This window comes from Solanum verrucosum, unplaced genomic scaffold (assembly GCF_900185275.1).
Source record: "Solanum verrucosum unplaced genomic scaffold, falcon-dt-bn FXZP01000189.1, whole genome shotgun sequence".
In the NCBI taxonomy this organism is placed as follows: Eukaryota; Viridiplantae; Streptophyta; class Magnoliopsida; order Solanales; family Solanaceae; genus Solanum; species Solanum verrucosum.
The window spans coordinates 293,929-307,457 of record NW_026020814.1 but is presented as its reverse complement, the minus strand read 5'-3'; the positions used below and the strand labels follow the sequence as shown (position 1 = coordinate 307,457).

Sequence of the window (13,529 nt, the reverse complement as noted above, 5' to 3'; positions counted from 1 at the left end):
TAATTCAAGTAATGTACATGACTATTTCCTTATTTGTGACTATTGATTATAATGAGGTCTAAAGACGAAGTGCATGATTAAGGTAGCTTCAAAGGAGTACTAAGAAGGGTTAGTATTATGAGATTCTAACCATACATTGCACAAGTGTTTCTTAGGGGTTACCAAGGTAATGGCTTTACTATAAGATGAGTATAAATGTGATCTTGGCTTGTGTTGTACATTGTGAATACATGTTAGTTACCATACATAGCATAAGTGTTTCTTAGGGGTTGATCATGTGATGATTACTTAATGATGAGATGATCTTGGTAATTTGACTTGCACAACCTTGTGATTGGAGGCTATGTATTGTGAAGATTGGGATTTGTGTTATATTGATGTTGGAGACTATGCTTGTTATTATAATGATATTTCTCATGTTATAATGAAATGTATGTGAGTTGCCTTATTGGTTGTATTCTCCAACTATCTCAAACATGATGTTCAAAAATGGCATATAGCATGATTTCAAATGAAATGTCCCTTTTCATGCACGTTTTAATGGTTTTGTGCATGGCTTCCATACTTAGTACTTTTTGTGCTAACCCCTTCTTTCTACATTTTCTACAAGTGTAGGCTTTGGAGATATTGGATTCCATCTTCGTGGCTAGGTTCATAGGAGATCAAGAAGAAGAAGATTGGTGAGTCCTCATTGTATTCGATGGCTCAACCTTATGTCCTTTATTGTCTTTCTATTATGTTGTAGACTTTTGTTGTAAGGGTCGTGTCCCTAAGATTTGTATTTCAAGAATTTTATTCCAAGTATAATAGATGGTTTGAGAAATAGTGTCATAGATACTCTTTCATTTTGCAAGAGACTTCGATTGTAAGAAAAGTTTTTAATTCTGTACTATTTTTATCACCTATGCGATGAATGAATGCTATGAGGGTTGTATAAGACCCCTTCGGGGTTGAGTACGCCAGTTACGTCTATGGAGTGCTCTCGGGGCATGACATTAATTATATGTATACAATTATCCAACAAGTATACAAATATAATCATTGATACATATACATACTAGTTACATATATACAATTATCCAACAAATGTATAAATACAATTCATCTATATTTTCTCTCTGCCCTCTCTCCCCATCTAACATGTAACTACGAATCATAATTAAATGAACTATAGTTATTTGTCTGATCATATTTCTAGTCTTAACTAGCGTTTGGCCATAAATTTTTAAATATTTTTGGCAAGTCATTTTTTTGAGAAGTTTCACCATGTGCTTAGCCAAAGATTTTGAAAGAAATATTTGACTTTTTTTAGAAATATGATTTACACTCATAAGTTCTAAAATTATTAAAAAATAATCATAATTTTGTATTATATTTTATAATGAAAATCTTCCGTGAAAAGTCATGACAATGAACATAATTAATATGAATTTTAAAAAAGAGGAAGAAAACAAAAGGAAAATATCATTAATTTATATACAGAAAACTACTACTCCCTCCGTCCCATTTTATGTGAGGTAGTTTGACTCGGCACAAAGTATAAGAAAGAAAGAAAGACTTTTAGAACTTATGGTCTAAAATGAATGATAGAAATTGGTGTAGCTATAAATCATTTCATTTAAGGTAAAATGGACATTTTAAAGTTAAATTGTCACTTAATAATGTGTCATTCTTTTTGGAGTTGGAGCTGACTAGAAAGGAAAGTAAGTCATATATATATTGAGACAGAGGGAGCATTACTACTTGTAAGTGAAAGTGGCTTCGGAGAGCAAGCTCGGATTAAAATTGTGTAAAATATGTATATAACAGTATTGAGCGTATATATAGACACCTTGTTACGCTTAAATTGCCATCTTCCGAATTTTTTTTATCATGGTAGAGGCATAACCAACAAAAGGTGTGTGAGGCTTCATTTACTTTTTGACACATGGATAAGTGGGTCATTTATGTACTTTAAAGCAAGAACTTGCTACAACTAACAAGAGAGAGAAAATATATTTACACATAAATTGAGTTGAACAAATATAAAAAATGCAAGAAAAATTATATGTGTTTGGTACTTTTTTTTATCATTATTAATATTGTATTCATTTGTGGGATTATATCGGATATATTATTGTTGTTGTAGTTGATGTTAGTTTGACAAATTTATTTTGATATGATATTTTTTTGTGTATTAATGTTGTGTTTTTATTAAAAAAAAAAAAAAAAACTTTCATAATTATTGTGATTTTAAAATGTAGTCATTTTATTTTAATTGTTACGATCTGAAATGTTAATTGTTGCCTGATTTTTAAATTAAACTTTTGAAGGAAAGTAAAAAAAAAGAAAAGTTAATTAAGTATATTATTATTGTGGAGTTGATTGTTTAAAACAAAGTATCACTACTCAAAGAAATAGTTTTGAAAAAGTATCGTTATCCTAATAACATTTTTTCAGTTCAATTTGTATAAAATTTTAGTTGATGTAGAATATACGATTTAATATAGCTTATATTTTATTTTTCTCATCATTACACTTTGATCATTCATTTTTTTTAATAAAATAGTATTTAAAACATTCTCTCGAGTACATTTTTTTATTTTAGTTTTTAAAAATATTGTATTATATTGTTACATTTGTGAAATAATAAGTTATTTCAATTAAAGATGGCTATATAAAAAGAGAATCAAGATCTGAAAAATTAAGTTTTTTTTATTTCTTTTTAACATCAATGAGGATGTCAGTTTTTTTTAAACATCAGCGAAAACGTTAATTTTTTATTAAAAAAAATACAAATTAACATCAAAATATGTAATTTTGATTTTTAATAAAATTAACAAGACCATGATTTGATTTAAGAAACAACGTTACAAAGAAAATTCAAAAAAGTTATTTGATTAAATGAGCATTCAACAAGTATAAATTGTGGACTCCACAGTCATTTTTTTATTATATTTTTATAATTATTCAGTGAATTGTATTATACCTGATAAGATATATATTAATTATAAATATTACCTTTTTGTTATTTTAGTTTAGGTTTAAAGTACATAAATAGCCCACTTATCCATGTGTCAAAAAGTAAATGGAGCCTCACACACCTTTTGTTGGTTGTGGACTTGTGGCTTTACCATGATAAATTTTTTCGTGAATTAGGGTTATTAATTCATAAAAATGACAAATGTGGAAGATGGCAATTTAAGCGTACTAACAAGGTGTCTATATATACCAATAGGAACTAAACCTTCTCATGCTGACCTGTTCTTGGGCTCCAAGTTATAATTTCAACCCTCCTATTCTTCTTTTAAGAAAATTTTCAAAGTAAGTAGGCTCTGCTTGGGGACAAATATATTTGGAAAAAATTTGGAAACTAGTGTTGGATCATATAATTTGTCAATGAGAATTTTTAAAAAATATAAAAATTACCCCAAAACTTTTATATTTTATAAAAGCACTCATCATTTATAGTTTTGGACTAAATTTCATTTCAAATTTGTTGTACAAAATTTATATTGTTATTTACAAATATTACACAATTTTAATCTGAGCTTGCTCTTCGAAGTCACTTTCAATTACATGTAGTAATACTTCATTTGTCCCAATTTATATGGCTTACTTTCCATTCTAGTCAGTTTAAAAAAGAATGACTCATTTCTATATTAAGTGTCAATTTAACTTTAAAATGTCCATTTTACCTTGAATTAAATGATATATTGCCACACAAATTTCTATCATTCATTTTAGACCACAAGTTCTAAAAGTCTTCCTTTCTTTCTTATATTATGTGCCGAGTCAAACTACATCACATAAAATGGGACGGATGGAGTAGTAGTTTTCCATATTTAAATTAATGATATTTTCCTTTTGTTTTCTTTCTCTTTTATCAAATTCATAATAATTATGTTCATTGTCATGGATTTTCACATAAATTTTCATTATAAAATGATAATACAAATTATGATTATTTTTTAATAATTTTAGAACTTATGAGTGTAAATCATATTTCTAAAAAAAGTCAAATATTTCTTTCAAAATCTTTGGCTAAACACATGGTGAAACTTCTCCCAAAAATGACTTGCCAAAAATATTTAAAAATTTATGGCCAAACGCTAGTTAAGACTAGAAATATGATCAGGCAAATAACTATAGTTTATTTAATTATGATTCGTAGTTACATGTTAGAAGGGGAGAGAGGCGAGCTAGAGAGAGGGCAAAGAGAATATATTTTGAACATGTAAATCTTATTTTTATCTGCCCTCTTTCTTGTGCACCTCTCTCCCCTTCTAACATGTAACTACAAATCATACTTAAATAAACTATAGTTATTTGCCTAATCATATTTCTAGTCTTAACTAGCGTTTGGCCATAAATTTTCAAATATTTTTGGCAAGTCATTTTTGGGAGAAGTTTCACCATGTATTTAGCCAAAGATTTTGAGAAAAATATTTGACTTTTTTAGAAATACGATTTACACTCATAAGTTCTAAAATTATTAAAAAATAATCATAATTTTGTATTATCATTTTATAATGAAAATGTTCCGTGAAAAGTCATGATAATGGACATAATTAATATGATTTGAAAAAAGAGGAAGAAAACAAAAGGAAAATGTCATTAATTTATATATGGAAAACTACTACTCCCTCTATCTCATTTTATGTGGGGTAGTTTGATTCGGCACACAGTATAAGAAAGAAAGGAAGACTTTTAATACTTCTGGTCTAAAATGAATGATAAAAATTTGTGTGGCTATGAATTATTTAATTTAAGGTAAAATGGACATTTTAAAGTTAAATTGTCACTTAATATAGAAATGTGTCATTCTTTTTGGAACTGACTAGAAATAAAAGTAAGTCATATAAATTGGGATAGATGAAGTATTACTACTTATAATTGAAAGTGACTTCGGAGAGCAAACTAAGATTAAAATTGTTTAAAATATGTATATAATTGTATAAATTTGGTACAACAAATTCAAAATGAAATTTAGTCCAAAACTATAAATGATGAGTGTTTTTATAAAATATAAAAGTTTGGGGGTAATTTTTATATTATTTAAAAATTCTCATTGATAAATTATATGGTCCAACACTGTTTTCAATTTTTTTCGAAATATATTTGTCCCCAAACGGGGCCTACTTACTTTTGAAAATTTTCTTAAAAGAAGAATAGGAGGGTTGAAATAACTTGGAGCCCAAGAACATATCAACATGAGAAGGTTTAGTTCCTATTGGTATATATAGACACCTTGTCACGCTTAAACTGCCATCGTCCACATTCGCCATTTTTATGAATGAATAACCCTAACTCACTATGACTGTTTTAGCCTAAGAAAGTTTTTTCTCTACTTTCAAACTTAGCACCATGGCCATCTTCTTCATTATCATCATAGCAGCACTAGTAGTATTAGTACCAAATTCAGAAACTCCCATCAGAAAAACAGATCTTGAAAGACCTTTTGAAATAAGTTTCACTATTCCAAGGTGAAATCTTGTCTTTCTTTTTTTAGTGTTTTGTTTCTATATAATGTCAAAAAATTTCAGTTTCATGTTTCATATATTGAGAGGGTTAATTACATGTCAAGAGTCAATCATTTGATATAGTGTATATACATTTATAATTTTGGTTTGAATTCAGTTCTTGAATCTCAACTTCTCTTGCCAAGCAATGTTTTCTTTTTTGATGAAAAATTCTTCAATTTCAATCTGCTATAACAACATACCCATACCCAGTGGTTCTATCTGATACAAATTTAGTTTTATTATTCATTCCTTTTTCTGGAGTAGCTCACTATCTTTGGTTGAAGTGAAGGGGAATCATAAAGATACTAATCTGGGTTGTTGCATACAGGATTCTGAATGGCTCAGAAAGAGATAATGGAGCAGCAGGACATAAGGAAGCTTGATGTAACTAAGTTACATCCGCTTTCTCCCGAAGTTATATCCAGGCAGCCTACAATCAACATTGGTAATTTCTTTGAAGATTTTGTAACCCATTCTTTGTTAATCATCAATAGACTAAAACACTTTAAATTTCAATTTGTTAGGCCTCATTGGCCATGTAGCACATGGAAAAACAACCCTTGTCAGAGCAATCTCTGGTATCCAGGTAGCCATACCTTATTCTTATGTTTATAGACCTTTCAACACTTTTGGTTTGGTATAAACTCCTTCTATATAAAACTCTTTGGTTGTTTTATGTCATCTAATTTTCAGACTACTCGATTCAAATGTGAACTGGAGCGTAACATAACTGTGAAACTTGGGTATGCAAATGCAAAAATTTACAAATGTGAGGATGAAAGTTGTCCGCAACCTTTATGCTACATGTACGTGTGCTGATGGTTAGTTGTTTGTTCCTCTGTTTTCTTGAAGAATATATCATTATGCTTTACCTAATCTTGTAGGTCATATGGAAGTGGTAAAGAAGATAATCCTCCATGCGATGTTCCTGGATTCAGAAACTGCAAGATGAAACTGCTTAGACACATTTCTTTTGTAGATTGCCCGGTATGGTTACTTCGTTTGTTCAACCTTCAAATAAATCAACAATTTTGCACTTTGTGCTAAAGCACTAGAATTTGTTCTTTGCATTTGTAATTTTCTAGAACAGTCTTATAAAATTGTGGGGCTTGCTTGTGAATTAGCAATCAATATGAAAATAACTTTCAGAAAATTGGTAATTAGCTTTTGGCTTTTGGGAAGAGCAAAAAGAGTCTACAGAGATTTGCATTAATCTACTTATTGAATTTGTTGTGGTCTAAGACAACAGGAGCTACCAAGAGTTGGTGCTTTTAGATTGCATGTTTGTTGATGATTTGTTAATGTCTTTGTTGATTTGCGTTTTCCCATCTTGTACTTCAGTTAAATACCTTAACAAGATTTTATTTCCATAAAACAAATGAAATTCAACAGCTGTTTCTGTTTATCTTCCTCTTTTCTCTTTCAAAAAATTGAATTGCATTGTTGTCATTGGAAACATCTGTGTGGATCAACTGTGCTCAATATTTTACTGAAAAAAATATTGTTGTCTTTAAATCTTTCTCAGGCTGTTAATGTTTTGAGTTCCCACTGTGACAACACATTTTAATGATCCTTGCCTTGAAGTGTTTTTTTTTTTGTAGACATGCTCAACTTGTTAATGCATTTTAGTCTCTCTAGGAATTAGCATGTGGGATGATTGGTTGAGTCAATTTTTTATGTGCCACTACTTGGATATCCTGACAAAGCATCTGTACATTTTACCGCCTCTCCCATTATTCTGTAAAGTGTGATTTGCATTACTGCAACAATAATTAGCTTTGACTGCCTTATTATGGCTTTGGGTAGGGGCATGAGATACTGATGACTAGAATGCTGAGCGGAGCAACAGTTATGGATGCAGCTTTTCTTCTCATAGCTGCCAATGAAAGTTGTCCTCAACCCCAAACTATAGAGCATTTGTCTGCTGTTGACATCTTGAAGCTTCAAAACCTAATAGTTCTTCAGAACAAAGTTGACACTATACAGGAGCATCAAGCTAGAAAACAGTATAAGGCAATCCGGGAATTTCTGAAGGTTAGTCTTTCCCAAGAGTTTGCAAACCTTGTATTTAAACAGTTCGCTAAAAATGAAATTGCATCTTATGGCAATCAGGGAACAGTAGCACACGATGCACCAGTTGTACCTGTTTCCTCACAGCTTAATTACAACATTGATGCTGTTTGTGAATATATTACAAAGATTCCTATCCCTAAGAGAGACTTTGTATCACCTCCTCATATGGTTGTGGTTCGATCTTTCGATGTGAATAAGCCTGGTTGTGGGATTAATGACATGAAAGGTGGTGTTGTAGGTGGAACTATCACTAAGGTATATTCCTATTGTGTGGTTTGATGCAAATTGTGATAATTTCCATTGATCAATTTTGGAAACTGTGGGTAACAAAATATGACTAAATCTGACCTTAACCTCTTAATTATTTGTTATGTCTAAACATTTATCACTGGTCTCTGGTGCTTAGGGTGTTCTAAAGGTAAATCAGATTGTTGAGCTTCGTCCAGGAATCATTGAAAAAAATGCAGATGGAAAAACCGTCTGTAAACCAATATATTCCAGAATTATGTCATTATTTGCGGAGCAAAATAAGCTTCAGTTTGCTGTGCCAGGAGGCCTTATTGGGGTTGGCACGTCAATGGATCCTGCCCTATCACGTAGTGATATGCTAGTTGGTCAAGTCCTTGGCGACGTCGGTACACTCCCTGAAGTGTACATCAAACTTAAAGTGAGTATGCATTCTTTTGCCTTTTTATCTGTTGTTTGTAATTTCTTTTATTGCTTATACTAAATCATGTCATTTATAACTACCCCTGATACACTTTACCATTTGATTTTTTTCCAGATCATTAGAATATGTAGTATTCTTTTCCACTTGCAACTTATTTCACATCATGTGTGTTATCTGCAGATCAGGAAAATTAAACTGCTGCGCCGGCTTGTAGGGGTTGAGAAAAATGACTTTGGAAAGCAGGTGTCAAATCTGTTGAAGGGTGAGGTTCTAATGCTGAATATCTTGTCCATGACAATTGGGGTTCAAATCATTACAGTTAGAAAGAACAGTGCAACGTTGCAACTAACTGCACCCGTATGCACTGCCGTAGCAGAGAAGGTGGTGCTCAGCCGTCGAGTTGGTGGCCACTGGCGTCTCATTGGGTGGGGTGAGATTGAAGACGGAGTGGCACTAGATGTGCAAACTATACCTGCAGAGATGTTCTCTTAGCAAGGAGATTCTGGCATTGATAATAATATTGATTTACAGTGTGAACTAGTTCTTTTGTTTTTCGTGCTCCCTTTTAGCTTATGAATTGCTTGCAACTGATGGATGTTTCTTTTTAGTTTTTGATCCTATGGAATAGTATTTTTCTTTTCAGCGTTTTGGTGTGGATTTTGTCCGCACTCTTGTCACCTATATTGCAATGCTTTAAAATCCTTTGGCCTTCACCTCTTTGTACTTTGCCAGCCCCAATTAGGAGTGGGCATAATATGGTATTTAAATTTTCAGTTTTGGTAACTTCGGTATTTTAAAAAGTACTATATCGTTATCATATAAAACTAATTTGATATGATTCAATATTTTTTATATTTGATTTTGATATTTATGGGGCGGTAAATTGGTAATCATAGGTTGGTTGATTCAACTTACATATACTCCTATAGTAAAAATGACTTTGATTTTTCAAGAAACGTTTTAATTATATTAAACTTAGCACATTACATATGTAGAAAACTCAAAATAGAGTATTGGGTTGTGTCACGATCAGAAAACTCGAGTCACGATGAACCAAAAATATTGGGTTAAGTCACAAACTGCGGTGAAGGCACCTGGAAGAACCCATTAGAACCATATTGTAAATTGTGAGGAATCAAACCCTAATAATATAAGTATACCCAGACTAAAACTGTGGCTAAGAGAGACACGCCATCTCATGACCCTCCAAGTCATTTCTTTCATTTTTCGATATTTTTAGCTTTAGAGCTTTCTTGTAGCGACCCCAATTAATTTATGACTTGCTAGAACTGATAGTTCGGTCACAGAGTTTTTTTTGCAAGTTTTCGTATTTCAGAGCGTTTGAAACTTGTAACTTCAATCAAAATTTTAATAAGACGACCTCAAAATGCAATTCTAACCGCTCCAGAAGGGACATTTTAGGCTAGGGGCATGGTTGGTTTGGGTCCCGAGACTTTTAGCGGATCTAGGACTATCATTAAGGGATATCAATGGTTGTAGTACAAAATATAATTATGAGGCTAGTAGGGCTAGAGCAAACGACCTCAATGAATTTTCACAACTTAACAACTATACTAAACTTTTAACTTGTGTCAAGAGGTGTCAACACTTGTATATATATTAATTTAACCAAAATTTGACCTCTATATACAGTATAATTTTCTAACGAAGGGGTATTGCTTGACACTCCTTATCAAAGAGCGGGTATACCCTATTGGATGAGAATTTCGTCAGCGTGGTTGGCTCCAGAATGTCGAGTTTGTTCTAAAATGATCTTTTGTGTGGTTTTTGAGGATTCTAGTCTCATTTCAAACCCCTTTATGGATTTTGGATAACAATGGAGGTTGGGTGTGGGACCCACTTTTCATTAAGACAATCTCAGAAGGAAGCTTTGATGGTTCTGTTGATTCCAGAATGTCAAATTTGGTAGGGTGGCATAGTTTGTTTGCGTTCACATGGTTCAAATGAATTCTGAGTATCATTCGAAGTTTGGAGCATTTTGCTCCGAATTGCTATGCAACAATACTGGTGCGACCGCTTTAGCGGCCTTTCAATTGCTTTTGCAGTAGCCGCTTTTGCGGCCTAGGAATCGCTTTCGCGGTAGAAGCCTCTTGGGGCTTTGCAACTTTCGAGGCCTAGGCACCGCTTTCGTGTCCTCAGCATTACTTTTGTTGTAGGAGCCTCTTGGGGCTTGGCCGCTTTCATGGTATCCACTTTCATGGCTGTTGGGATTTATGCAGTTTTGATGATTAACAAAGAAAGACGAAACACGTCAGTCAATATGGTCCAAAGGTGTACTGTCACGAGCAGTTAAATTTGAGAAAGCTTTTAGAATGAACAAAGACAAGAGTGCAGAAATAAAGGAATGGATGATGTTAATTTCGTGAGAAAATCCAAGGAAATAAACATCTGATGAATTGAAGAGAAAGAATCAATGAGTTTGATTTGAAGAAGGAGTTCAAAGAGGCAATGAGTTTTAATTGAAGAAGGAGTCTAACTTAAAGTAGAACTTTTCAAGTTACTGATGAATTGAAGTGTTGGAGTTTGACTACAATACAAAAGAATCAATGAATGTAATTTGAAGAAGGAGTCTAAAGAAGCAAGGAGTTTTGAATTGAATAATGAGTCTTACTTGAAGTAGAACTCTAAGTCAAGAGAGTTCAAGTCAATGAGGAGTTTGAAGTAAACAATAAATCTATAGAATTGTGCTTAAATAGAGGCGAAGTCGTCCAGAATACTTGTGCACTTACAGAGCAAAAAGAGCAATTGAGAAATTGACTTCGCAAGTGCTACCAACGAACTGAAGGAACACATAGAAGGTACACATCGAAGAACCTAATCCTTCTACAGAGTTTTATGGGTTAGGAGTTTTTCTTTGTGATTGAGTCTTGATGTAATCTTAGTTCAGTGAGTTATAAACTGAATTAGAAGTGTTATCTTCAGGTTGTGATAACTCGAAGAGTTGGGAACACATACCTTGAGAGGATTGTGTTTAAAGTTAGGAATTAGAGTTAGTTCCTAAGATTACAAGAGTTGTAATCTAAATCCATAACTTGAAGTTAAGGTAGGTTGCAAAGTTTGTAATCTATCTTTTGTGGAGGCGCAGTGACTTAGTGAAGTTGGAGTTAAATCCTGTAGGGGTACATGTCATGGATTTTACACCTTATTAGTCGGGTGTTTTCCACGTAAAAATATTGTGTTTTTACTTACTATCCTTACTGCTTTGTTGGAACACGTTAGGCAACCTATTTCACACTTAGGCGAAAAGTTAAAATCAGTAAATTACTAGGTCGTGCAGATTAACAATTTGTATCAGAGCAGGTTTTCTTGTCAAAAGTTTAATCACTTACGAATAGATCGAGATGAATTCTGTGCCTCTACCCGGATATTGTGAAGGACAAGATATCAACAAGCCTCTGTTATTCAATGGCCAATATTATTCATGGTGGAAAGCAATGATGGAAACTTATATTCAGGCTGAGGATTATGAACTTTGGAATAAGTTATTAATGGACCAGAATACCCAACTAAGAAGGATGCTGAAAATAATGACGTATAAAGGAAACGAGTGAATACGAGGAGGTTGACTTCAAGATTCTTGAAAAGAATGCCAAAGCTAAGTTTATAATTATTTGTGGCCTTGGACCAGATGAGTATCGCCGAATATCTAGTTGCATAACTGCAAAACAAATTTGGGATACTCTAATAGACGTTAACGAAGAAACAGGATCAAAACATACTGATGATAGAAAGGTAGATGAGATCGCTTTCATGGCTATTGGAGATTCAAACGTGGAAGAAGAAGAAGCAAAATTTGAGGTAAGTATCCTTGACTTGAAAGAAAAAATGCATCTTTTGTCTAAAAGAGAACTATTTAGCATGATAAGTAGCTTATTTGATGATTTTGAAGAATTAATCTGTGAAAGAGATCAATTATTTAAAGATTTTGCAGATCAAAAATTAGAGTGCATGGATCTAAAAAACTGCAAAACTATAATTGAAGAAGAAAATTGTTCTCTAAAGAAACAAGTTAAGAAACTTGAGTCATCAAAGTTGAATTTGAAATCTGAAATTCTTAAGTTGTCCATTATTGAAAAAGGGAAGATAAATGATACTTGGAAGAAATTAGAACATGATTTAAAAGAATGCAAAACTGATTTTTTCTATGAAAGAGATAAGGTGAAAAAACTGAACCTAGAAATTCCCAGGTTAAAAATGTATCTTGAAAAGTCTAATAGATGGACGAATTGCTCCAGAATTGTTAAGAAATTGAGTGATAGGGTGCACAATGAGAAGGCAGGTATATGATTCCATAAGAAAATACTATCTCTGAAGATTTGTGATATATTTGTGGTAAAATTGGTCATCCAACTACTGAGTGTCCAGTTGCTAATGATTTTAGAAAAAGAAATACTAAAATTCGCAAATGGAAACAGATTTATACCTATTGGCAGAAACAGGTCCACTAACCAGTCGCCTAGATGGGCGAGAAAAAATTTGATTCACCCTTTTGATCATAAGAAGGACCCAAGCTTGTCTGGGTTCCTAAGACTAACCCTTAAGCTATTTTGCAGGTGAAGCTGAAAGGAAGCAAGTGATTTAATTCATAGATATTGGTTGCTTAAAAGATATCAATGAAGTCAAACAAAAGTTTCTTTCGCTCACTTCTCAAAAAGGGGGAATGTGTCATTTAAAAAAAATGGAAGAGAAAGGTGGAGCTAATGCATATGTAAGGAGGAAGCAAAAAAAGAGAGGATAAAAGTGAAACTGATGAAACTGCATTGGAACACGTTGTACCACATGTTTCATTTGTTGAACAGACGAAGGGAATATTGATAAGGGGAACAATGAATCTTGAAACTGATTTATCCATAAAAGTATGTGGTTGCTGGATAACGTTGTTCATTGTCAAATAACAATTGATGGATTGTGACACTAAGCAGGGAGCATTATGAAAAGAATAAGTTAGACTTGGGGATGATTAAGATTGCATGAACTCCCCTCAATGATTGACTAGAATAATTGTTCTCCTTAATTTTATGAGCTAAAATGTTATTCAATTCAGTCTTACATATTTATTTGTGTCTCCCAATAACAAATCCTTGACTCGTTTTAACCTAATTTTGTATTAGTTGTGCAGAGAAACGGTGAAAACAGGCAACAATGATCGCAAAATTGCTCTTATCAGGTATGTTATATATTGATGGAGGTTAATATTGTATAAAGTGAAATAGTTGAGCACTCAAGTTTCTTATATTAAATGTTCTAATACAGATTAAAAT

At 32.6% G+C, this 13,529-nt stretch overlaps 1 protein-coding gene across 1 annotated transcript; it reads left to right on the top strand.

Annotated features, from left to right (window-relative positions):
- Positions 1-5,832: 5,832 nt before the first annotated feature.
- On the top strand, positions 5,833-8,891 carry LOC125813314 (eukaryotic translation initiation factor 2 subunit gamma-like). The gene is made up of 8 exons (XM_049492808.1): positions 5,833-5,949; positions 6,029-6,090; positions 6,198-6,310; positions 6,389-6,491; positions 7,311-7,538; positions 7,617-7,832; positions 7,984-8,244; positions 8,428-8,891. The coding sequence occupies exons 1-8, from the start codon at positions 5,841-5,843 to the stop codon at positions 8,737-8,739; spliced, it is 1,404 nt and encodes a 467-aa protein (XP_049348765.1). The 5' UTR covers positions 5,833-5,840; the 3' UTR covers positions 8,740-8,891.
- Positions 8,892-13,529: the final 4,638 nt, after the last annotated feature.